General features: G+C 42.9%; 1 protein-coding gene across 4 annotated transcripts in view; it reads left to right on the forward strand.

The window, feature by feature from the left end:
- Positions 1-25862, forward strand: part of KLHL29 (kelch like family member 29) — a 404582-nt gene that overhangs the window by 342519 nt on the left and 36201 nt on the right. For all 4 annotated transcript variants that reach the window (XM_062638410.1, XM_062638407.1, XM_062638409.1 and 1 more), the window contains 4 exons: positions 2346-2545; positions 8766-9025; positions 21755-21953; positions 24150-24332. In XM_062638410.1, coding sequence (XP_062494394.1) covers positions 2346-2545; positions 8766-9025; positions 21755-21953; positions 24150-24332 — 842 coding nt within the window. The remainder of the gene's footprint in view (positions 1-2345; positions 2546-8765; positions 9026-21754; positions 21954-24149; positions 24333-25862) is intronic.

Consider the following 25862-nt stretch of genomic DNA (forward strand, 5'->3'; position numbering starts at 1 on the left):
AATAATAATTGCTTATGGTGGGGTTTCCCACAGTGCAAAGAGCCCGATTCTGTCACTTACTGGGTACCTCAAATCTCACTTAAATATTAGGCAATGTCCTTATTAACCAGCCCACATGAATATGAAATCACTGTCAGGTACAAACTGCTTCTGGAAGCAATTCAGCAAGAATTACACACGTACCAGGAGGCATTTTGATAGCCCAGGGTGCAGCACTGGATGCATGCACAACTGGAGATAAATCAGATATGGGGAATGTTATTGGTATGTGAGTGTACAAAAGGAAAAAAAATAACATTTTGTGACATCCTCTTGAGGATCTGGGAAAAAAACAGCTCTTCTGTTTTGACACCTGAGGTTTTCTGCCTTGAGTGCGAAATTGAATCCATATGCAAGAGTTCAGAAAGAATATTGTGGTGTGATAAAGCATAAGGATTCAGGGTAGTGTACACATCTGTGCACGTAGGGGTACCACAGGTGTCATGATCAGTATGTATTCTTGCTCATCTGCTTGTGGAATAGGATTTACACTCCACCCAGTATTCCCATGCAGAAGGATAGTCCAATATTTAGAATAAATAAAAGGGGTTTAGTTCCTTGGTTTGCCTCTGTCTTTCTCTGTGATCATAGGCGCATGATTTTGTCTTCTTGTGCCTTAGTTTCCTCAGTAACTACCTTAGAGAAGCATATGAAATTGAGGACTACTAGCTGCTCCTCCATTGTGGTAATGAACACTACCTAAATACTGTTAGTGGAAAATTGAAGCCTTTTAAAGCTTTGATCTTGCAAAGATTCATATTAATTAAAGCTGTGCCCTTGACTTAAGCAGGGCTAGCCAATGGAAGACCAGTGACAAAGCATCCACTGCAAAGCATTCCCCAAAAATTATTTTAGGGATTATTTGGGGATGGAAGGGGTGGGGGTGTCATACGGGAAGAAAACTGAACCTCGTATGTTATTTTTCCTCCATTATGGTAGCAGAGGTTTGAACATCACCTTTCTAGGCAGCTTTGTGAATCCAAGAGGTCAGTCGTGCTCTTGCTCATGCTTAAAGCTGGCATTGCCTGTGAACAGTGATGCTTTGGCCAGTCACGCAGCATCGTATGCCCGTTTTGTGTCAATCGTGCAATGGCTTTTGCAAGTACTCTAGCAGAATTGGAGCGAGCAGACGTTGACTGTCCAGTGACTAGGAGAAGTTCATGTTTCTTTGAGAAGGTGTTGGATGGTCCTAACTATTAAAAGAGTTTATTTTCTTGCTCCAACAGATTTCCCCTCCCCTCCTTGATGTTACCAAATTTATTATCACTTTTGTCTTTCAGGTGTAACCTGCCTTTAGTGTTGCAGACACATCAGCCAACCATGCATTAAGAACTGGGCCCTTACTTTAATTCAGTATAATTTTCTTTTTGTCCAATAATTTCACAAGCACTAATGCACACTTCAAATGCAGGAGATACTTTGATCCCCAAATTGTTCAGCACTTCATGCGGGAAAAACCGTAGGCCACAGTCATGAAACTCCTAGAGGATGGCTGCTGGCTTCCTGTGGCAGAGCTGGTTGTTGTTTTCCCCCCTCTCCCTTCTTTGCTCTAACCATTTTGTCTGTCTAGCTTGTCTTGTATTCAGTTTTCAAAGCAATTGCCATGAAGGGCTTTCTTTTTTTAGTGCCTAAAAGGGAACAATAGATTTTTTAAATAAGCATATATATTTTCTATAACCGTCTGTATATGTATATCACATCAATCATAGCTATACTTTAATAGAACATGCTGAGAAGTTCAATCTAAACAGAAATTAATTTTTTTATTGTTATTTTTTATGAAAAGGTCTTTAAATGTATCCTTAAATGCACATGACATTTAAATTATTCTACTGCTGGATTCCTGAAAAATAGATGACCTTTTCTCTTGAAATTGGAGAGTGTTTTCTCCTTAACAGTTATATTATGCACAGAAGATGAGATGTTAACCAAGATGTTAAAATGTATTGTTTCCCTTTGAAAGCTAACCCTGTTCCTCATTTTCATTAATGTTGGCTCATTCATTTTTTCTTTTTCTTTCTTTACTTTTATTTCTTTTCCTTTTCTTTTGCAACTGTTTTTGCATGAAAATGCAGAGTAGCAATAAACAGATTTTTCGTAAGGCTTGCTTTAAGACTCTTCTCTTTCAGATCCAGTTAAAGTTTTAAGTTCAGTTATTTTAAAATTCATATTCTTCAGTTCCGTAAACAAAAATAATGGAGAAATGTAATGAGGTGCAAAGCGATTTTCTAGCCCTCACTAATCAATAAATGCCAACAAAATGGGATTGGTGTAATGTCCATAATTTAATTGTCTGCTGTTACCAGGTCACCACGAGACAGTAGCAGAAGCGGGGAGAAGCTGGAATTGGCCATGTCTAACCTCACTGCAGACGTCCTGGAATTACTCCTGGAGTTTGTTTATACAGGTTCTTTGATCATAGATTCAGCCAATGCAAAAACCCTCCTGGAAGCTGCCAGCAAGTTCCAGTTTCATACTTTCTGTAAAGTCTGCGTTTCATTTCTAGGTAAGAACCACTCCATCTAGGGAGGTTTTAAGATCTCATTTTAAGGTTTGTAAACCTTTATTTTAATAACTTTTAAAAGATAGTTAGAAACACCAAGATTAAATACAATGAAAGAAAATTTAAAATTACTTATTTGGTTTGAGACTTGAATTTAAAATGCTGACACAGCGGCCAGTGGAAAATGATCTAGAGAAGTATAGCTTCCTGTTTGAGTGGCACCTGCCTTCATATCTTGGAGAGATCATTTTGTTGAGTCTTGTTTCATACTTGGTATCATGATGACATTTTATTTCCCAAAGGTTAATCTCTGCACAGATACCAGGCTGTAACACACAGGCTGCAACACACAGGCTGGTTATAACCATGACAGCAAATGTTGGGAGCTACACCAGGCCAGCATGGTCAAGCACTGAAAGTGTTGGAGGTGGGCTCCCACAGAGCCAGGATTTGCAATTTTCCATGAGAAACTCCTTCACATGTCCCATGTTCTTGTAAACCAGATCTGGTTACACTGCTCCCAGATGAATGTTCACAGGGCTTGTTATTTCATACAGAGTTATGGTTTGATATATAGGTGTCATTAAAAAGGTGGGTGTGAAAGAAACATTGCTGCACCCAGCTCTGGTAACTGATGTGCCTTGCTGTCATGGGAAGCATTTGCCCCAGTGAGGGTGTACAGACCAGCATTGTTGCCAGTGCATCTGTCCATCCTCTCATGGCCACGAGAAGCCCATTCTTGTCCAGAGCACCATGTCATCCTGCTCCTTTCTCTTGCCATGTATTTTCCAGCATAGGCTATTTCCAAGGTTTCCAGCTCAGTTTGCTAAGCTTTACTGGTCTGAACTGGAACTCATTTAAAAAAAAAAAAAAAAAAAAATCAAATGAGTCCCATTTTCACATGGAAAATATGGGGGTTAAATAATGGGCACAAGTTACTTCTGGAGAGATTCCAATTGTGTGCAAGAGGAAAATTGTTCACAATGAGAACAACCAGACACTGGGAATAATCTCCTCAGGGAAGTGATGGACTCCCCAACACTGGAAAATTTTAAGATTCATTGGGACAGGGTGCTAGGACATCCAGTCTAGGTCACGATTTGCCAAGAAAGGTTGGACCAGATGATCGTTAAGGTCCCTTCCAACATGGGATTCTATGATTCAGTTTACAACTGTGTTAATTTTCACTGTTGAGCTAGCCTGTTGACTAAGGTGGCACAATGAAAGCGTCAGTAAAGAATACATAGTATCTTACTCACCTCTTCTTTTGAATTTATCATATGTCACTAGTTTAAAAGTCTGTTCTCAAATGGGTGGGTCATGGTGAAATGAAATTTATGCTTTGCAACCCATCATGTTGGCTGTGCAACTTGAATGGAGGTTCGGGCTCTGGCATTGCTTTCCCTCATCTTCCCTTCACCACCTTTTAAAAGCAATTAGATCTTACTTCCTTTCCAGGCATGAAAGATGTGTTTAAGTTACATCATCTTTAAACATTCAGCCACAAAACATTTTTATTTCACTAAATCAATGTGAGATTTCTCTTTATCAATAGTTAATATTTCAATTCAGTGAATTGTGTTATGGTATGAAATAGTAGAGTTGGTTATAAGTTCAATGATATATGGGGAGTCACTGGAATTTTGTATTCTCATTTGGAGAATTCATGAAGTGTAATTGCTTATTTTTATTTATAGCTGTGTCTGGATTGCTCTACAAAGATAGTAGAGCATTTGCCATCTAAAAAGTTTAGGGAAAGGCATTTTTTTGTCTTCTCTGTGGCTGTGTTTTTAATTTTCATCCAGCCACCTCTGCTCGCCAGAAAGCAAAAATCTGGTAAAAGCAGGAGTTTTTCCAGGGTTTCTGGAGGATTCACCAGTATAAACCTTTATTCTTTCAAGTGGCCATATCTCAAAAGTGAGAGAAGTGAAGGAAAGACCAAAGAGGCCCAAAAAACTAGAAGCCCAAAATTAATAGGTCTGTTCAGCATAGAACAGCACCATCACAGAGGAAATTCCAGTCATCATTTTTAGCCAGGATGCTCCAGCAGGATCCTAACTGATTGATATCCAAGCAGCTCTTGTGTCTCTGTCCTGGGCCTCTCAGCAGTGTTGGGCAAAGGCACCCCAAATCTACTTGCAAATGCTGCAAAATGTGCCCAGAACATTGTTTCATTTCAATGGGAGATTTCTTAATCAGCTTCACTGTGCTAATTTTAACCACGTTCTCTCCCCCACATGCTGTCTCCTCTGCTTTTGTCTAGACCATGAAAAATGGCAACAGTTTTATGCCAACTGATGCAGCAATGATGGCAAGTTCGTGCAGGTGCCATATGATAACTGGGCAAATGTCGGCAAACTGGTCATGACACCATAGGTATTTCCTCCATCCATGTGGCTGAAGACTTGAGAGTTTTTTCCTTTTCCTTTTTTTCTCAGAATTGTTTTATGCTATCATCGTGTCATGGCTTAAATTGGATTTCGGGCGATTTGTCACACTTTGGGTCTGTGACACAGGGAACCCCATCACAGGAGTGAACAAATTCTGAGCTTGTATTTCAGGCTGCTGCTGATGACATAAAAGTGGTCTTGCTTAAGTCTAAAGAAGTTGGTGGAACCTGTTAGATTCATGAACAGAACAGGAATTTTCTTGGTCTCCTGGGCAAAGGGCACAAAGTTTGCAGAGTGTGAGAGGGAGCTATGAGAAAAACTGAATGATGGACCAGTGATGAGACCTGCATGAAACCCTTCCCTGAGGGAAGAAGATGATTTATGGTCCTTATAAATTTGAGAGAAAGTAGAATGTTTTGCTTATGCGAGGTGGAGAATTTTGATTCAGCTGGAGAACCACACTGCCCAGCACTGAAGAAACTGAGTTATCAACCATATCTGAAGACAGAAGAAATCTCACAGGGGAAGTGAATTTTTTTGAAGAATGTATCAAGAAGTCTTACACCTATCTCCCATCCTCACATGCTTTTGATGCTAGTAGGAATACCTGAGGAATAAGATCCCCATCAGAATGTGCACAGCATATCATGAGGAAGTGCATGGTTTATGTTAATTTTAGTTATATCTAAGTCATCATCTAGAAAGCATCTCTAAGTGAAAATACAATACTTAATGCACAGAGAAGGGATTACATCCATCGCTGAGCTTTCATCATACTGTTACCACAATCTCGCTGAGTAATCCTTCCTACGTACCATTTATCTCTGACTTCACCTCAAGTTGTCCCATTCCCAGAAGTGCAGTCTTAGTAGTCTCACTGGCTGATTATCTTCTGATGACTCTGCACAGGATCCTACTCCAAAATCACGTCTAACACAAGTGGAGAATAACAGCTGCTGATCTGCAATATTGTGACATAGAAACAAATATGCTATCTGGCACTGACTCAAACCAGTGAGAGCCTGCTAGATTACATCTGATATCCTTAAAGTCCACTTGTAAATCAGTTATGAACTGTCCTTAAGCATCAGGAATAGCTTAGTAGTCAGCAGTCATGTTCTGAATGGACTCAAGGTGAAACTCCACAAAAAATGTGTTGTTAGAAGTCCAGTGCCACTGTAGCAAAACCATCAATTATTGTAAACATGTCAGCATCTGGAGGAAAATGGTTCAGGAGCAGATGGAGCAGAACTGGTCCTTAGCTGCCTTTGTCATGTCAACATTCAGAAGTGCCCCTGAAATGCAGTCACTTGGGATGGGCTGTATTATAGACCAGAAGTCTATAGTAGTGGAAGTAGTCATGGAGGTTTTCTTTGCAGTTAGTGAAGAGTAACAGGCATTGGTAAGGCATGGCTCTGCTCATCCTGAAGTCAGTTCCCAAAATATTATCAGATTAATCCAAAATATTGCCAGATTGCTTCTTGGAATTGTTTGCTTATGAGTGTAGAGGGATACTAATGTGATTGCCCAGTTGCACCATAGACAGCTGGGGTCAAAAGACATCAGTCTAATCTCCACATTTTGAGTCAGAGGCAAAAAATGGAGGGTTTTTTGTTCACAGGGTAGAGATTTTCCATACCGTTTATAGCTGTTGCCCCAACCTCTGCCTTGCTCACCTTCAGTGAACCCCTCTAGTTCACATGCCAGCCCTCATCCTAAGAAGACACCACTGTGCCCACCTTCCTGTGGTGCTCATCACATCACAGGGAATGTAGTGGAAAGAAGCATGTCACCAGCCTCCTGAATGTACTCTAGTCTGTATCTCCATGGGACCCCTCTCTAAATGGCCTTATAATTCTTGCTGAATCAGACAGGGATAAGGTCATTTGGGTCTGCCAGCAAGCAGTTTCTTGGGGAAGAGGAAGGAGTGACACTCAAAAGGACAACGTGGAGCTGCTTGGACACCAGTGTACAGGATGCATTAGTAACTAACTCAGCATTGTTAGAAGGTAGAAAAGCCTGTCCATTTCAGAAGAAACCAGTTGTGACTTCTCTGACCTGTGCCGCAGGCTCAGCTGGGGGTCCTACAGGGATCTCTCTTGATAGAGGCAAACCTAGTCCTTGGAGGCAGACTCCTTCTTGCAAGTCTTTTCCATCGTGTACTAGTAAATGGCAGCTTCATGAATCAAACTTGATTATTACCTCTCTTATAAAATGGAGCAATGTCAGATTTGTCTTTGACTTGGGAGTTTGCCAAGTGATGATGAGAGTTTTGGGTTGTATTAGATGATTTTTTTACCCCCAGCCATGTGTATACATGAAGCTGTGCCAACAGACAGAACCAAGAAACCTGGAAGAGGTTTTTGGTTCTTTTTTTTTTTTTCTTTTTTCCTGGAAAAAGGAAGAAATTTTGGGAGCTTTGTGTTTTATAGCTATCAGTTTGCAGCCTGTCTTTTGTTAGTCTTTGAGTGACAAAATCTACTGACAGCAAACAGTGCTGCTGCTCGAGTCTGCTTGAGGAAATGGGCTTCTTGAAGTCAGTGCAATCAATTGATGCAAAATGAGATAACCTAGTTTCAAGACTGCTGGATCAGTAAAAGAAAATAAAAAGAGTTAGGGAAAAACAAAACACTAAACTAATCTCATGCCAGGCAAAAAGAGAGGAGTTCATAATCCCATTTCAATAAAAGCCACATATAGATAGTGTGCAGGTTGTAAATCTGATGAAGGTAAAAGCTGGGTGTAGCATTGCCAGCAGAAGCAATCTGAGGAGGGTTTTCTTTGAAGGGATGTGGGACTATCACACATCCTGGCCAGCACTCTGAAATAGTGCACTAGGATATGACACTGCCCAAATGTGATATATTTCTCTTCTGACAGCCCAGAAACCTGCCAATGGTACTGATGCTTTTGTGATCTATTGCAGCCTGTCTCTCTCATATTTTGTTTTTCTCAGTCCTATATCTTAAAAGAATATATTCTGACTATTAGTAGTGGCTTAGTTAACAAAAGATGACAAGAATCTGTGAGTTCCTCTTATAAATATCTGAAATTGGTGTTTTTTTCTTCAGAATAGCTGAAAAGAAAAAAAGTACAGTGGAACGTATGGTGTAGCACACTTTTAACGCAAAGCTACACACTGTGCTATTACTTCTGTTTGCTGGGTAGGAGATAATGCTGTCTTCTCTGTGCATGATTTTCTTTGAAAACCACTACACAACATTTAACAGAAGGCGTTAGTATAATCTGTGTTTTGCATAAGGGATGTCATCACATTGAGGAGCAACAAAGTTCCTTTGAAAAAAAAAGGGGGGGAGGATTTTTTTCTTTTATTTGAAGTAGCTTAGTAGCTGAACAGGGCAAAAATTATCATAAAGCAACTGCAGCATCCTTAGAAATGTCCTTAGTACTGTTTGCATTTATTCTTAAGTGTCTGCACTGGCATTTATGTCTTTGCTGTTTCTTAAAGCAGCATTATAGGCAGTAGAAATAGCAGCAGTCTCTTGGCTGGGCTCCTGTCCCTTGGGAAGCCCCAACTACTGTTATATCAGTATGTTTCCCCAGTGCCTTGTGAAGACTTACACGAGAAGCAAACTCAGTGCATTTCTCTCCCCATCCCCAGCTCAATTGTTAAGACAGACTTTGATTTTTGTACTTTAAACCCCAATCCTAAAGTAACCCAAGATGCTACTACTAACTACCTACCTGAAATTAATTAGGGTTGAAAGTCTGTCCACGGTGCTTACTTTTTTCATGATCTCATTAAAAATTTAAACCTTGCTTTTAATAATTCTCACTTGGTTTTGTTTGTTTGTTTGTTTTGCTCCTTTTAGAAAAACAGCTGACTGCTAGCAACTGCTTAGGAATATTAGCCATGGCTGAAGCTATGCAGTGCACTGAACTATACAACATGGCCAAAGCATACGCCCTGCAAATTTTCCCAGAGGTGGCAAACCAAGAAGAGATCCTTAATATCTCAAAAGATGACTTTATTTCCTACATGTCTAATGACAGCCTGAACACCAAAGCGGAGGAACTGGTGTATGAAACAGTGATAAAGTGGATTAAGAAGGACGCTGCAATCAGAGCTCAGGTAAAAATAATCTCAGCAGCCTCACTCTGCTCCCTTCCCATGAATGCCTCTTTCAAAATAGACACCATTGCCATTAAATTTTAAACATGAGGATGCATAGGAGGTGGGATGGGCAGTTTAGATAAAAAAGGGACAGGAATGCAGGCTATGCACAAAATGTATGTAGTTTCCAATCTGATCCCCATATCTGATTATTTAGAATCAAAATCTAGTTTGTGACATGCATGGTACAAAACTAGGGCCTCGAGTTCTTGGCTGCAGGGTTGGTCAGAGATAAATCAGGAAGGATTAGAATTATGTGAGATGCTGTTTTAAGAAGGGGATGCATTTTAGTAACAGTGGGAAATAAAATCTGTCAGAAAAATCTGTATTTCTTTTGATGCCACGTACTGAATGAGTATAACTTCAGTACATGAAAAAAAGGTTCTGTATCTTTATTGGCTGCTTAGATAAGCCCCTGGGTATTATATATTTATTAGAGTTAGCCTTTCCTCAGCCATCTGAGCTATGCAGTTTGCTCTTGAGTAAAGAAAGTGAGTGTATTACTTTACCCAGCACTGTCTCCAGATAAAAGCTGGAAGCAATGACTGTTTCGAGGCTGGTGATTGTCCTTGGGACCAGACGGCATCCCTGGTGGTATTTAAAAACCTGCCACTTGCCTTCAATGAAGCTCTTGCAAGTCGGCTTTTGTGGGTAATAAATTGTGATGGTCTGAATGCCAAAACTCTCCATTTGGAGGCCAGTTCTCCCCACAGACCCCAGAAGGAGAAGGTTGTTTTCACCCTTTCCCTGCCTTTGGAGACCAAAGTTGCTGGTCTATTCTGGATTTGTTGATCCTCAGTCAGTTTTGGCTGGTTTAAGAAGGACAGTCCAGTTGCTCATGGATCAGACTGGTACTCAGGAAAATACTTGGCTACACATCCGCATCATGAAAAGCTGTACCTTCTTGATTTAAATGGGAATTCAAGCACCTAGGTGTGCAGTGGGATATTAAATGTGCCATTGGATGGGATCCAGAGCAGCTGCACCTCTACCCCTCACCTGAAAGGTGGAAGAAATAGCAATTCCTAACCTCACCAAACTGCTGAATGAGGATAAGAGCATTAAGGACAGTAGAGTACTCCATGCCAGGCCAAGCATTGCTTGCCTGTCCTGCCACCACCAGCTCAGCCTCTGGCCCCTGACAGCAGCCTGCAGCCCCCAGGGCCTTTCTTGAAACTTGTCCTGCCCTGTGTGAGCAGGTGATCTAGCTCAGCAGGGAAATCTTGTGCTGGGGAACTGCCGCTCCCTTTGACCATCTCCAGTGTGTGCTGGGGACACTGTTTGGTATTGCCCAATATTATTGTTGCCTAAAATATTTACAGGGTATCACTGATTTATTTTTTGGGCTCTCGCTGGCCTCAAAAAACACGTTTTTACTCAGTATTTCCCTGCTTGCTTAAAGTTTGATGGCAGCGTTCAGCTCTGTGCAGCTGATCTCTGAACCCAATGCAACCTCAGGGATTACTCCCAGGCACCAGAGCACAGCAGCCCTGTGGCTGGAGCCTGTTTGCCTGGTGCAAGCAAAAGGCGGCATTCACCAGGTGGTCCCAGTCACATTTTCAGAATTGCTGGTTTTAGTACTTCCTTCTGTGTCCTGCAGATGGCAGTGTCATGAATTGGGGTTTTTAAGTGCTCTTGCTGCTACCTCCATCACCACCTTCTCCTCCTCTCCTTTCGTGTTGCAGTTGTTTGGGTTGGTTTTACTGGTTTTTTTTTTATGTCCAGATTTCTTCCCCTCTGGCCTGGTTCTGCAGTGCCTTTGTAGTTTGCTTGGGGCAGTTTTATTTGCTTCTCCAAATTTCTCTGTGGTGCTTTGGTTTCATGCATTAGTTTACAAGGGCTTTTAATTTTTAATTTGTATTCATCCAGAGATGAGGGTCTTGAATAAATTAATATTAAAGATACCAAGCAGATAACTATTTTCATGCCCAATCCTACCACTAAACTAGCTTCTTTGGATTGTAGCTCTCACTTTTTTGGTACTCTGCATGGCTTGATCTATTATAAAGCTCTTAGTTAAATAGGTACTTATTTTCTATAAGTAGGAACTCACCATGAAAAGCACCGTCTTTACAATAATGACTCCTGCATTTTCAGAGCCCAGGAACAAATAGCTCTGACAGTGGATAGGAAGGAAGATAGACCTAAATAATCTTATTTCTGATAAAGATGATGAGTGGAAATCTGTGCTTGGTGTGCAGCAAGGCACACCATACCAGGAAATGCCCAAGCTCTCACGAGATGCACAGAGTTTTGCCAAACTGGGTGACCATGGCAATACCAAAGGTGGGATGGGCCTTCTTGCAGGAGCTGTGCATGGATATTTGGACTTCATTCACAGTTTGGTGAGATGTGTTCTCTCAGCTCTCAGTGAGGAAGCAGCATGTGGAGATCAACAGTGCAGCAACAGGCTTGCTGCCCCTGCACCCGGGGGATCTCTTGGGAATGTTGCTGGAGAGGTTTCAGCCATGAATTGCAGTAGACCCTAGACATCATCCCTGCTCTATTGCACTCCTCAGGGGATTGGTCTGGTTTTATTTCCCTCTCCCAAAGGCAGTCCTGGCAGCTAAATCTTTCAGGACCTGGATTTTCATGACCCACGTTTTCTTTGTATCTCCCCTCTCCCCATCTCCCTTTGCCTGAGAGAACAGGCTTTTTTTGTCATGTTTTTATTTTCAATAGTTCCAACAGGTGATTAAAAGCCTCTTTGGCAGCTTCTTCTAAGAACTGCATTTTTGATTCTCCCAAAGGTGGATGTCTGGCACAAACAGGGTAAGGTCTGTACTGTTTGTCTCACCTCCATGTCCATCTTCCCTAGCAAAGCTTGGCAGGGGCTTGCTCAGCAGAGAAGACATCCCCACAGAGGAGCTTAGAGAAGGAGCTTTCTCTCTAAATCAGCACCAGCTGCCCCCGGGGCAGCTGCCGCCCTCCAAAACTCCTTGTGCTTTAACGGCTTTGTGTCACTCTGGGTGCAAGCTAACACCTGGGGACAGTAAATCTCACAGATAGTGTTCCCCGCACTGCAGCTCCTTGTGCTGTACTCTTATAACAACTTATCCATCACTGCCTCCCCTCCTGCCCAGACCCCTTTCTAAGAGCCTCTGGGAAGGAGATTTTCAGCAGAGCCTCCTATTCGCCTGGAAGGGCACTGAGTTTGCTGTCTTCATGCTCTTCTCTGCCTTTCTAAAAGCTCTTCTTCGGGTATCTAATTATTTCTGCTTTTCCTCATTCATTCCCCACCATTCTGGAGAGCAGTGGCAGGAAAGGAGCCAGGATTTGCTTGCAAGGCAAATTGAAAAGCTGCACTCTGACTGACTTATGGTTTTGTAAATTGTGCTCAAATGAAGTCTTATGGTGCTTATAAAAGTGCTCTGTGGCATTACAAAAGGCAGCATCACCTGAGCCTTGTTACAGGGAATAACAGTCCTTGAAAGGTTACTTATCCATCTACGTAAGACAAAGAGGCAGTCAGAGAATGACATCTGTGTTAAGCTAGGATTTGGTAAATAATCGTATCCAGTGCGTTGGAACAGCATGCCAGCTCATATGGTAACGTTTATGGAGCTATTTCAGTGCTGCTGGAGGTGCAGTCACACGAAATCAGTCTAACCAAAAGAAGCAGCCTGTGATGTGAGGTCTGGACTAGTTAGGTAATTTCCTGTACCAGCAGACACGGAGTGCTGGTTGTAGGAGTCCCTTTGATTGCTTGTCACTGAGTGGAAAGCCTGCAGCCGACTGACACATCTGGAAAAGCTGAATCTACTGGGTTTTTCTCTGTTTATTTCTCTTCCTGACTGATGGACAAGATTGTAGGGTTTATCCTAACAGTTATCCCCTTGATAAGCTTATTACAACTCCGGGGAACTCATGCAAAAAATATATTGTATAATGGAGGCTTTACTGCCTGGAAACCAGCACAGTCTGAGCCATCTGAACAAGGAAAGATTTCTGCCAGCCCCAAGCAGTCTTCATCTGAGCTCATCCCCTAGCTCTCTGCATGGCCTTGGGCAGATTGTTTCACCTTACTACCCCCATTTCTTACACTCTAAGCTGGAGGGAAGTGGTGCCTCTCATGTGGGATGTTGGGAGGATCCGGCAGATAACAAGCTGTTGTCTGCCAGTACTAAGGTCTGCCAGTGCTGCACAGAGCTGTAGTCATGCCCAGCATCAGCACTGGTGAGGTTGGCGGAGGTGTGAGGTTGTTGGATGGGCAGCAATTTGCTGCCTGCACAGGGAACAGACTTACCAAAGCTCATTGGAAACTTTCCCATCTTCTGCTCCAAGTCCAAAGTTGTATGTGTTTTCTCTGACATAAAAAGTATAGTAGCATATTTATTAATAACAAAGGCTGCGAAACCTAGACTACCACTTGCATGAATCTTCTCTCTCACCCTGAGAACAAACGAGAAGTGTGGAGAGGACAAACATTTCAACAGAGTTGCCCAGAATAGTGCTGGAAGAGGGGCAGGTACTTGCAGAGATGGGTGACAGACAAGAGGCTCAGCTGAATGGCAGTCACCTTTTGTTGCATGCTGAAGGATATAATTGTGTGCCCTTTTTTTAAAACCTGTTTAAAATCATGCTGTCCAGTAGTAAAATTAGATTTCTCCACCATTAAGGCATTAAAAGACCTTCTATGGACTTGTATCCTTGGAGGCAGATTTGTCTGAACGGCATCTTCGTGGTGTCCAAGAAACAGATATACGTAGACAAATTTGAGGTAATTTGAAGAGCAACACAAATGATTAAAAGACTGAAGGAACTGATGTGAGGAAGAAAAGATTAAAAGATGTGAATATGCATGACTTGGCCTAATGACAGCTGTAAAGGGATAAATGTCTGCAAGTGTTTGAAGCCCAAAGGAGAGTTGACTGGAAGGATGCAAGGGGCGTAACAACAGAAAGGGACACAGGGACAAATTTGAGACTTGACAAATTAGTCTAAGCAAACACAAAGCCCACCTGAAAGCCATGTATCTGTCAGTGAGGGCAAGAAAAGGTGGTAGAGAGAACGAGAAGAGGATTTATGTAAAAAATGCTATAAATGCCCATGAGCAATATTTTGGCAGTGACAGAGAATGGCAACTCAAAGGCAAGGTCCAACAGAGGAAAAGGGGTTGGTAACCATGAGAGCAGATGGGAGATCCCTGGTCTGCAGTTAGGCTGTTGAGATGGTAGCATAATTTCTCAGGCACATTTTAAAGAGTCTCCAAAGTTATGCAGATGAGCAGCTTGCTCCAAGAAAACAGAGTATCTGACAGGAAACAAGCAAAATCCCAGTGCTGCTCTGCGGTGACAAGGAGGTAATGATATATTTAGAAGCTGATACCCGATACCAGCATGTACAAATTATTTAAGTTCATCATAATAGGAAATTAATTGATCAATCAATGTACTTAAGGGCATTAAGCATCAGGGAAGCAGTGTTCAAATAAGTACGAAAAGGAAGCTTCCAAGGGAGCCTAAGTGAATTAGGCACTAACACTCTATTTCAGTTCAATTAGGCTTCTTTGAAAAGCCCACACTATCCTGATGCTTTGAAATCCATTTGCGGGAAGAGCAGACAAATTCAAAAAGATGCCATAATGAAAGTGCAAGAAGCTCCAATTGCTCTGAAAGTGAAAAATGCAAGGGATGAGCAGTAACCCCTATGATTTCCCAGGGATGGGCTGCTCAAAAAGCTCAGATTTAAAAAAAGCTATTGCAGACACACTCAGAGCCTGTACAGGCTTACAGAGAGAAAAGAAAAAGGAGCAGCAGGAGCAGAATCAGTGCAGGAACATTCCCTTAGCTATATATTGAAGGAAGAAACCGCATTAAACAGAGGATGCAGGTGACATTCACAGTTCCTTAAATTCCCCCCATACAAAAATTTTTAAGTTTTTTAAAGGGATACCCTTGACTGGAAATCTACTGATTTTTTCGCTGAAGTTTAAATTGGTTTGAGGAGCTCCCTCATGTCCCAGTCTTCTCAGTCTCTTCATTGGTGGCTTTCCCACATTTCCACACATTTTCCTATTTTTTACAAAATATGTCTCTGCTGTTGCCGAAGCAATGACATTACAAAGACACACACCCACAAGCAGCTTCTCATACGCGTTCACTTGTGTTGCTTTGTGCTGCATGTGGCCCCAGGGATGAGGACCAACTTCCAGAACCAAAATCGGTTTACACAGTGGGCAGGAAGATTTTGGAGAATTATTGCACATGGATTATGTTTCAGTGTGTTGTAGGGGTGGATGTGTGAGGAGCTTCAGCCATTTCGTTGTTGGCAGCGTGCTTTTGTGGTACATCTGTGTGATTACAGGTGTTTGAGTAGGTGATTGCCTATAAACATGAGAAATGCCACTCACCTCTGTAGTAACCTTTGGGGGGAACTTAAGGGGTTTATTTGATAATTTAGTCAGCAAGCCAGACATCGCATGGCAAGAGTAAAGGTTCTCCTTTAAGCCTTAGTATCAGGTAAATTCCAAGTATGATGGATCAATGATTTATTTTTCCTCATATTTAAAAAACTCTCATCATATTACTGGTAGAAATACCTACCCACATGCTACTTTGCAAACAAGTTGGAGATGAGGACAGCAGTTTGCTTTATGTGGCACTGATGACATTACAGTGTTTAGTCAGCTGTGATGCCATAAAGATGTCACATATGAAACCTTATTTCAGGAAGACAGAGGGTCTCCTCTTTCCTTCTTGCTAGGCACGAGACTTACACACATGGCATGTCACAACCGATCCACCAGCTGAACCCTGTATCTGCAAACTGAATCTTCTGCCACACATTTATCTCCTGATATTTTCAGGCTGCTGGCTGACATGCTACAAAGCCATTGGGTTTAATCTGAAGGCAGCAGTGCAATTCCCAGAAGCCAATACAGGCAATTAATAAACATGCCAAGCACACCAGGGAGCTCAGGTGTGACCTTGGGTGTAGGAATGTGCAGGAGGTTACTGGAAATACAGTATGTCTTTGTAATACCCAGGAGTTAGATGTATTAAAGCAAGTACCTTCATTACCAAATAGCAGGGCAGTGCCATGAAAATCTAGCCAAAAAAAGGTGTATTTCTGAGAACGGCAAACAGCATTGGCTTCCCCAGACAGCCACTTCGTGCTGGGCTTGCACTTGGAAACTTGGAGCCAGCAGTATTTTGAGTATCAGGTTGGGTAACCTGCTGGGGAAGCCTGGGCTGAGCTGGAGATGGTTGCAGGGAGATAGCATTCATGTCACTACTCCAGTGCATCTTCCTGCATGGCTGCCATGCCACATCCCCAGCCGTTACCACTGGCACAGCCCCCTGGGTTACAGGATAGACATCAAAGGCTAGAATCTGCCATTTAGGTACTTTGGGTGATGTTTTTTTAACTAGAGTGCCCTCTTCTCATTTGAAGGAGTTTTATGCAATGGAGAACTGATTCTACTTCAGATCTCTCCCTGATTGCTTCCTGTATCCAAGGAGGTTCTTGCTGCAGCTCTCGCATTGGGCCAGTGCATGATGTGGGGCAAGTCTGAACCCAAGATTGATGTGAGATGACATAAATCTCCTTTGTAACTCTCAGATGAATTGAATATATTCCTACTTCATAATGTTTTTAAAACTCTATTGGCATTATGCATAAAGAGCTGCAACAGCAGTTTATTGGGCCAAAACCCAATTGTAATATGGGTAACCTAATGTCTGTATTTGTATTTCTAGCTGAATCCTGTTTCTTTAGGCAGATAGTACAAAGGGTCCTTTGTAGGAAGAACAGTAAAATGGAGAGACAGATAAGTTATAAAGCATAAGGGAAACATTATTTTAACCTCCCTGGGCATTACTTCAAAAATGTTAAGAATCTTCAGAGCTTTCAAGTGTAGCATTTAAGGAGCAGGAAATTTGACTCTGTAGCAATAAACATACTTCCTTTAAAACTAACTATATACAGTTGTAGCCCAAGTCTATGCAGGAGCACACTGAGAGTCCTTTTGGAGAATACCTGTGAGGATTTTACTGGATTAGAGATTTGAGAATAAAAAGATTATTTTTAATGTGATACTGTAGAGGGTTTTGTAACTGAGACTTAAAAGATACCAGAACAAAGCCCACTTGCAAGCAAGAGTTCATAATACGGATATAATTAATAGGAGACAAAATGTCACAAAAAGTTTAGCAAAGTAAATGTCTTCACTCCAACTACGAGCCAGGAACAAAAAAAAACCTATACTGAACTGCTTTGCAATCTAGTTTGCTCAAGCTCTGCCTTTCAGAACAAGATTGGAGTAACTTATGTATGAACAGATGATTAGGGAAAGGCTTGAAAGGGTCAACTTCAAGTACATGTTGATTACACATTCCTCTAAGTCAGCACTGACCCAGTGCTAACATTTAGGCTTCCTTGTAGCATGATCGTGACTTTCCAAGCACAGCATCCAGGGCTAATGGATGCAAAAATTCCCATCAGAGGGGACAATTAATCACCCTCACTCCAGTTTAAGTTGACATCTGGTTGTAGACATCTCATCATGGCATGGTCTTAGGCATGTTCTGAGGAACACACTCCCTTTTTCTGGATCTGATGACTCACAGTTTTAGGCCAGAAGAGGACACTGATATTCTCTTCTTCCCCTGGTGCATGATGCATCCTCTCAACTCAGATTGCTCTGAGGACTGTGTTAAGTGTGTTGACTAAATCTCTATTAATTATAACATGAGTTTACACATGTCTGGCTGACAAGTAAATACTTGCTTGTATGTACCTATTTAGGTGTCCGAATCCAGAGCTGGATCTCTCCTCGAAATGTTGAGGTAATTAAGAAAAGATAAGATCTCCCAAGATGTTTCTTTCTGTTTCTTTATGAACCACACTTGTGATTGCAAGCTTATTGGAAACCTTGATTTTAGCTCAGCACTCAAGTTGGTATCACTGAATTAAGTGCCTTAAAGCCAGCCAGATAGCATCTCTCAAAGGTTGCTACTCTTCTGTGTTCCCAGTGACTGTACAAATAGCTTTTGCTGCACAGTACTGTGGGGATATCTGGCAGTGTCACTGCTCAGCAGGGAGTATATGGACTAGATCTTCTACTGGTGCAAAACATGAACAGCTCCCTTCGTCCAACAGGAGCTATGCTGAGGTTCAGGTAACCTGAAAAAACAGTCCTGATGGTGTTCAAAAACTTCCCTTACATAAAAATAACTTTGTCAGATTTTTTCATGATGTTGTCCATTTTCAAGGAGCTGAGGCATGGTTTCCCATGTTTTTCAGTTAACCACTCCTAATTTTAGGCCAGAAGGGGTGTTAATATTCTCTGCTTCACCCTGGCATGTGAGGCAGGTTGTAGACCAGTCATAAATGATTCCCAGCAAAGACCTGAGAAATACTTCTACTTGTCCGGCCAGCGTCTGTAGCTGAGTAGCAAGAAGAAGACATTCCCAGGGTTACAGGAGCAAACTGAAGCTCTAGGAACCCAAGGTTATTGTCTGCTGAATTTGGCATTGTGCTGTTTTAATAAAAAAAACAGTAACATCCATAGGTGTAGTAGATATTTCATAGCTGTATGAGGAACAACAGAAAGACACAGGAGAATGGAAAGCAAATAGCAGATGGTAAGGAGGTTGAAATGCTTTGCAGTGCTTATTTCAGTCTTAAATGAAAAGGATAATAGTAACAGGATATTCAGTACAATCATAGCTAACGGTGCTAGGGAGCCTTCGTAAGGGAGAATCCAAAAGAAGAAGGCTGCTGATTGCCTAAATCACTTGAATATTCTTAAATCAGTGAGACTAAATGAAATTCACCCTTGACTATAGTGCTTAAAAAAGGTGATGCAAAAAGCTGTTGGTTTATAAAAGCCTCTCCTGTCTTCTAGAGACACTGCAATGGTATGCACTCTCCAAATCGCTTGGTGAAAAACACTGCGATTATATGTACCATTAATGTCATCATTAGTGAGCCCAAGTTGCAACTGTGTGTGGTTGTGCACACACGCACACAGATACACACACACAGAGCCAGCTTTTCTGAGCTGTTTGAGCAAAGGGAAGAATAAGAGTGAAAAGTGACATTGGTTTTGATATGTGACATTAACATTCAAGCTGATGAAAGGGAGCAACATGTTCTAATTATTATTCCCCTTCAAAATAAGCCATGAGCTCAGACAAAAGAGGAGACAAAGGCGGAAGCGGGGTGGGGGGGGGGAGATGCAGGAGAGAAACAGAATCACATTTTCTCACTTATCTAATTAAAGCAAGGTGGGCGAGTGAGAGGGAGAGCTTGCTGTGCTCAGGCAGTGGTGCTGCCCCATTTATCCTTTGAAAGGTGGGAGATGGAGGCAGTTGCTCCACTGGACCTGTGGGAATTGTGGTGTGTCCCTGCTGAAGGGGAGCTCACCTGAATTTGGGACATTGTGGTGCCTGTCAAGCCCGTAATTCAGTGGCACAACTGTTTGTGCCTGTGTATTGCACTGCTTTGTATTATGGCTGCTTCAAGTGCAGACCTGCCTCGGGAGCATCAGGAGCAGCTCTGGTGTGTCCTGCTGCACGGAGGGGAAGTACTGACAACTGTATATACTTCCATATATTTTACAACTTTATTTAAATGGCCCTTTAGCAACTCGTACTGCTTCCCTAGCAGCCTGTAATGGGGATTAACCTCCCCCATGGGGGTTGTCTGGCTTTTCCCCTGTACACCCACTATCCGTATTATTCCCATGTTCCGATGCCACTTTTTGTCTTGGCTCCCATGTAAGGTTAAACGCCTCCAGCCTTCTTTAAAAAAGCACTTCCTGAAATCAAAGCTTTGCCACCCACTGCCATATGTCCGCTGCTCCCTCTCCTTACAAGGTACCATTTAATGACATTAAGATATCTGCAGCCAAGTGCCTGACGTTTGTGACTCTGGGGAAGGGAAGCATCCATTTTACCTCCTAGAAAGCACCTTATGAACAGATTTCAGCAAGTGAAAAGAGAGGAGTGTCTTTTCAGGATTGGAGGCTGACGAAGTGATCTCAAGCCTAGTTGTTCCTGTGCAATGCCAAAGGTAATAGTGAGGAGCCACAGACTCACTGCTCACATGGGTTAGTTGCTTTTTTTTCAGAAGAGGAGCGCTGACATTTTCCCATCCCTTTTGCATCCCCCAAACAACATTTTTGTCCCCAAACAACTGCAGGGTGGCCAGGCCTCAACTCTACAGACTGTATCTAAAATTGCCAGTCCCGGTGTCAGGAGGGCTAGAAAGCAGGAGACCCTAGTCATCTCCCTGCTGCCATGACCCTGCAGGCACGCATGGATTTCAGCTCCCTGCACATAGCTACATCCTCACTTTGACTGAGCTCACATGAGGCTGACATGGCTCTCCAGCAGGAAAGGAATGAGAATTGCTGTTCGGAGGAATTCTCTGTTTTCCTCCTAAATGACGCCTGCTTCTTCAGTTGGGGTGGGGAAGGAGGAAGCCCTGGAAGCAGTCCCAGGTGTCACTGCATCCTCACCTGCCTGACCAACCCATTATCTGGCTCAGGCTGCATCCCTGCCCTCCCATCTTGCTGTGCCCCTGCCCCATTCCCATTCCTGCTCCTGCTGTGACTTGGCTCTCACACACGGCAGGGACAGGCACAACTGCTGAAAAAGAAAGCGAGCGCCAAGTAGCTTCTGGAAGACCGGAGGCATCTGCAGGCTAGCAGATGCTGCTTGCGCCCAGCATTCCTCAGGACCAGTCACATGGACCTCAGGAATATTTATTTGCATCCTGGCCTCAATCCCAGCTGGGATATTTGGATGCTGCCTCTACATGAATGTTTGTTACAACAGCTGATTATCTTTTCTTGCTGCGCACCCTTAGTTTGCATCCTGTTTGTGTGCATTGGTTTTCAAGAACCATGTTTTCCTGTTACTGTGATCTTGTGCTGTGTTGTGATATAACCAATTACATATAAAAAGAAGAATCTGGGGATGGGCTCTTGGTTTTTTGATTGCAGTTTTCTCTCTTGGGGTTTTGTTCTCCTTTAAGCCATGTTCAGTGACAGACAACTTCATTTGCTTGGGTGTCCTTTGCCCTCTGAGGTTTAATGTATTTATTTAGAAGATGAAACATACTGTCAGTATTTGTATAGCACCCTCTGGAGTCTGACTACCCCAAAAGCTAGAACGACATGATTTGTTTCACCAACAAATAAACCATATTAATTAAAAGATTTTCAGCAGATTGGCTGGTGACTGTTAACTCTCTGACATAGCAGTTGTTGAAATCCATGCTGTTTACCAGCATTTGTTTCACATTTATAATGCCAGAAAAGACTTGTTTGGGGTTTTTTTTACAGTGCGCAACAACCACACTCGCATTTCAAGGTTAATTCGGAAAACTCGGAAGCTGTCCGTGTCTCCAGTGCACAAGGTGTTACATTCCACCTGAGTCCAGAATGGGCTTTTATTTCAAAAATCCCTCCATACGGTGCCATGTAACAAGAGTTGCCACCTTTTGAAGGTTATTTTCAGTCTCCTGGGACCAAAACCAGCCTGGGTGAGGGAGCACTGAGTGCTTCATGTCTCTGTCCCACCCGATCTCTAGGCAGGGTTTGTATGCAGCATCCATGATAAGTGTTTTTCCAGGCTGGGTGACAGGGGCCAGTTTGCAAGGGAAGGAGGCGGAGATGCTGAGCGGCTGAACTGTGGCACAAAAGCTGTAGTGTGTTATTATTTTCCCCCCTCACAGTATGCTGCAGAGTTGCTGGCAGTGGTGCGCCTCCCCTTCATCCATCCCAGCTATCTGCTAAATGTTGTTGACAACGAGGAGTTGATAAAGTCTTCAGAGGCTTGCCGAGATCTAGTGAATGAAGCCAAACGTTACCACATGCTGCCACATGCCCGACAAGAGATGCAGACACCAAGGACCCGGCCCAGGCTCTCTGCAGGTAAAGCAGAACTTCCTCAATGACACCACCTCCCTGGCTAGGACACACTCTGGGAGAGAGTACGGAGCATGGCTCCTTCCCTTGGCTCCTACTCAGAGCCTGGGGATATTTCTAGTTCAATTTTCCATTTCCACTAACGATGGAGCATTTAGGAGCCTTTCACAGTAGTTTAGATGTACAGTCCTTAAACAAGATTTAAAAGGAGCCTAATTTCTAGGAATTACTTCTTATCTTTGGTAGAGACCATGACATTCCACTGTTGTCCTGAAAGGGAGCCCCTTCCCCTCCATGCCTCAGTTTCTCTAGCTGCAAAAATAAGTGTACAATTTGCTTCCTTGATATTCAGCCTCTTGTTGGGGGGATCTGACTAATATTCATAAAACAGCTTCACTTTCATAGCCCTATGGAAATATAGTGTTCTCATATGGTGAGTCTTACAGTACCAGTCAGGGCTATTTGCTGCCTCCAAAACAAATGGATCACACATGATTTATTCCCTTTTAAAGGCCCAACAGCGACGGAGAGCCTTGCCTCTTCAAGATATTTCTCACCTGAGGAACACATGCGTTTTCCTTTTTGGAAAAATACATGTAAAAACCCCAAGTGCTTCCAACTAGCCAGCAGAGCCCATATCACAGTAATGTAAGAATTGTAGAATAGTTAGGGTTGGGAAGGACATTAAGACCATCTAGTTCCAACCCCCTGTCATGTGCGGGGACGCCTCACACTAGACCATGTTGCCCAAGCTTCTGTCCAAGCTGGCCTTAAGAAATGTCCTAGCTATTTGCTGAACGGAGAGTGGTGCAAATATCATGTAGGAAAACTACATTGAAGGAGTCAGATGGAACAGGTGAATTGTTTTTAACATTCTGCCAGTACTTCTGCCTCCCATAAGTACAATCACAAAACCAGGCAAAACTTACTGTCACTGCCACCAATGCTAATGTGGCACAGAGATGGCATATCAAACCATGGCATCTGCAGCTTCTGGAGACTGCCTCATCAAGGCACCTTTCAGAAGGATGAAGTGTAGAGGACTTTCAATAACAATCTACCCTAAAAAGTCTTTCACTGAAGACAATGACTAATGGTGTGATGTTTGACGGGATTTTGAAAAGTGCTTATTTTATGTATATAAAATTGAAGGTGTAATACGATCCCTTTCCAGAAGCTTGATGAGGGAAAAGTGATTCTCTTGGGGTAAGAGGGGGTGATTATAGTTTTTTAGGTCAGAGTAATTATATAGAATCATGTTATTTTGCATATCAGCGGCATTCATGTAGGCACAAAGGATCTCTGAACACCCTTTGTTGACTCACTGCAGCATGTCACATGCCTTCTCGAGGTCATTGATTATAATCAAGTTATGTCTTGCACAGGTGATTAGATTTTCTGGTGTGGCTCAAAAATAATGATCTCTTGTTACTGAGAAATATTTAAAACTGTACAGCACTTTAACTTAATAACTTTTAAGAGAGTAACCTTGCTTGAATGACACACATATATTTTGTGGAAACACTAATGAAGAATGACGACTATCCATTACTCTGCAGACGCATTTCTTTCTGCTGCAGCTCCTCATGTCTCTTGCTGACAATCTCACTTCCATGCTTCTGACCCCCCCTGGCCTGTGCACACGTGTTTCTAGGCTGGGCACCGTAACGTACCACAGCAATGGGGACAGCCATGAGCACAGCTCCCAAAATGGTGATTCCTTCCAGCTCCTGGCCCCGTGGTCCTGCTTCTGAGCCTACCTCTCCTGGCAACAAATTGCACTGGGGCTTTACAATCACTGCAGAACGATTTTTAACACTTCTGCTACATGTTAAATCCAAACTAGCCACAGAACTGCACTGTTGGGTTGGAGCCACAAAATGTCCCAGAGTTAAACTGTGGCCATCACCGTGGGGATGAATCTGGAGTAACACTCAGATGAGATTTGACTAAGCTCTGGCTGTGATGTGGGAATAAAAACTCTGAGATGTGGATTGCAGAAGTTTTGTCCAGAGAATTAGACTTGCTATGCCACACACACACACTCCCTTTTCTCTCACCCTTCTTTATTTCATTGCATGGTCTAATACAGACTTATATACAAAACATTAAAATTACCCTGACTGACAAGTGTTTTTTATAAACTCCTGCCTCCCTGAGAGATGACACTTTGTTTTATTTTCTTTCTTACTTGAATCCTAGGTGTAGCTGAGGTAATAGTCTTAGTTGGGGGTCGTCAGATGATTGGCATGAATCAGCGTGCTTTAACAGCGGTCACTTGCTTAAATCCTCAAAACAACAAGTGGTACCCGTTGGCCAGCCTGCCCTTCTACGATCGAGAGTTTTTCAGTGTGGTCAGTGCTGGGGACAACATCTATCTCTCAGGTAAGAAGCAGATTTCATAGAAACTTAATCATAGAATGGTTTGGTTTGGAAGGGACCTTAAAACTCATCCCGTTCCAACCCCGTGCCATAGGCAGGGACACCTTCCACTAGACCAGGTTGCTCCAAGGCCTGTCCCGTCCAGCCTGGCCTTGAACACTGCCAGAGATGGAGCAGCCACAGCTTCTCTGGGCAACCTGTGCCAGTGCCTCAGCACCCTCATTGTAATAAATTTCTTCCTTATGTCCAATCTAAATCTGCCCTCTTTCAGTTTAAAACTGTTATCTCTGGTCCTTTCATTACAGGCCTTATAGGCCCACTTTACGTACTGACAGGCCACAGTAAGGTTTCCCTGGAACGTACTCTTCTCCAGGCTGAACAAGCCCAACTCTCTCAGCCTGACACCATAGCAGAGGTGCTGCAGCCCTCTGAGCATCTCTGTGGCCTCCTCTGGACTTCCACCAACAGCTCCCTGTCCTTATGTTGGGATCCCAGAGATTGATGCAGCACTCCAGCTGGGGTCTCACAAGAGCAGAGTAGAGGTTTAGAATCACCTCCCTTAACCTGCTGGCCATGCTCCTTTTAATGCAGCCCAGGGCAGAGCTGGCTTTCTGGGTTGCAAATGCACATTGCCAGCTCATTTCCAATCCACAAGTATCCCCCAGTCCTTCTCTGCAGGACTGCTCTCAGTCCCTTCATCCCCAAATTTACTAGGCTGGGAAAAAAGTTCCCTCCTTATAACATAAGCAGCACAGACAAAGAAGGACACGCCAGAGTTGCACCCAGCTGCTCATGGGGCTGGGAGGTGTTGGGGAGGAAAACAAGTGGAAGGGAGGTTGGAAGAGAAGAATTTCCCTGCTTTTATCATTTTCCATTCCACTATGACATTAATGTTGTCTCAAAGCAGTCAACAGCAATATTTTGCAGTTGCAACATGAAGAAAATAGGTCTGACAACCATCAGGCATGGAAAGAGGTTTCACTGCCATAGAAACACAATTTAAAATACTGTCTGTAGTTGAGTCTAAATGGTGGGTTATGGAATTTGAGACAGACAGGCTGAACTGCTGAACATGACCTACACTTAACAGTATTTGCTTAAAGAAGCATTCACATTTTGCACTTGTTGTTGAGACCTCTCTTTTGACAGTAGTCACTAGCCCTGTAATCTTCTTAGTTTCCATGAAACTGAAACCATACTTCATAAAAGGCTTGAACTCCCCAAGTAGCTGTCTATGCTGTGCCCGTAGCATCATGGTCTGATGATAAAAGAGGAAGCTGGGCAGGGAGGTGCAGATGTATGTGATCCAAGGATGTAGTTGGGAGCACAGATGCAGGAGGCAGTACCAGTTACAGCTGTTGTCTTTCCCTTGCCGAGTTCCCTCACTGCATTTTCTTCAGTAAATTGCTTCCTGTGGTGTTAAATTCCATCAATACTACATAGAGGCCCTAAGGATGTATTGGGACTTATTTCTTGATGGGGTTTTTTGCCCGTGCTTGTTTTGCCACTTGAGTGAAAGCCTTCTATGGAAGC

This window comes from Pezoporus occidentalis, unplaced genomic scaffold (genome assembly GCF_034315485.1).
Source record: "Pezoporus occidentalis ecotype Australia unplaced genomic scaffold, CSIRO_AGI_Poc_V1 ctg57, whole genome shotgun sequence".
Taxonomy (NCBI): domain Eukaryota; kingdom Metazoa; phylum Chordata; class Aves; order Psittaciformes; family Psittacidae; genus Pezoporus; species Pezoporus occidentalis.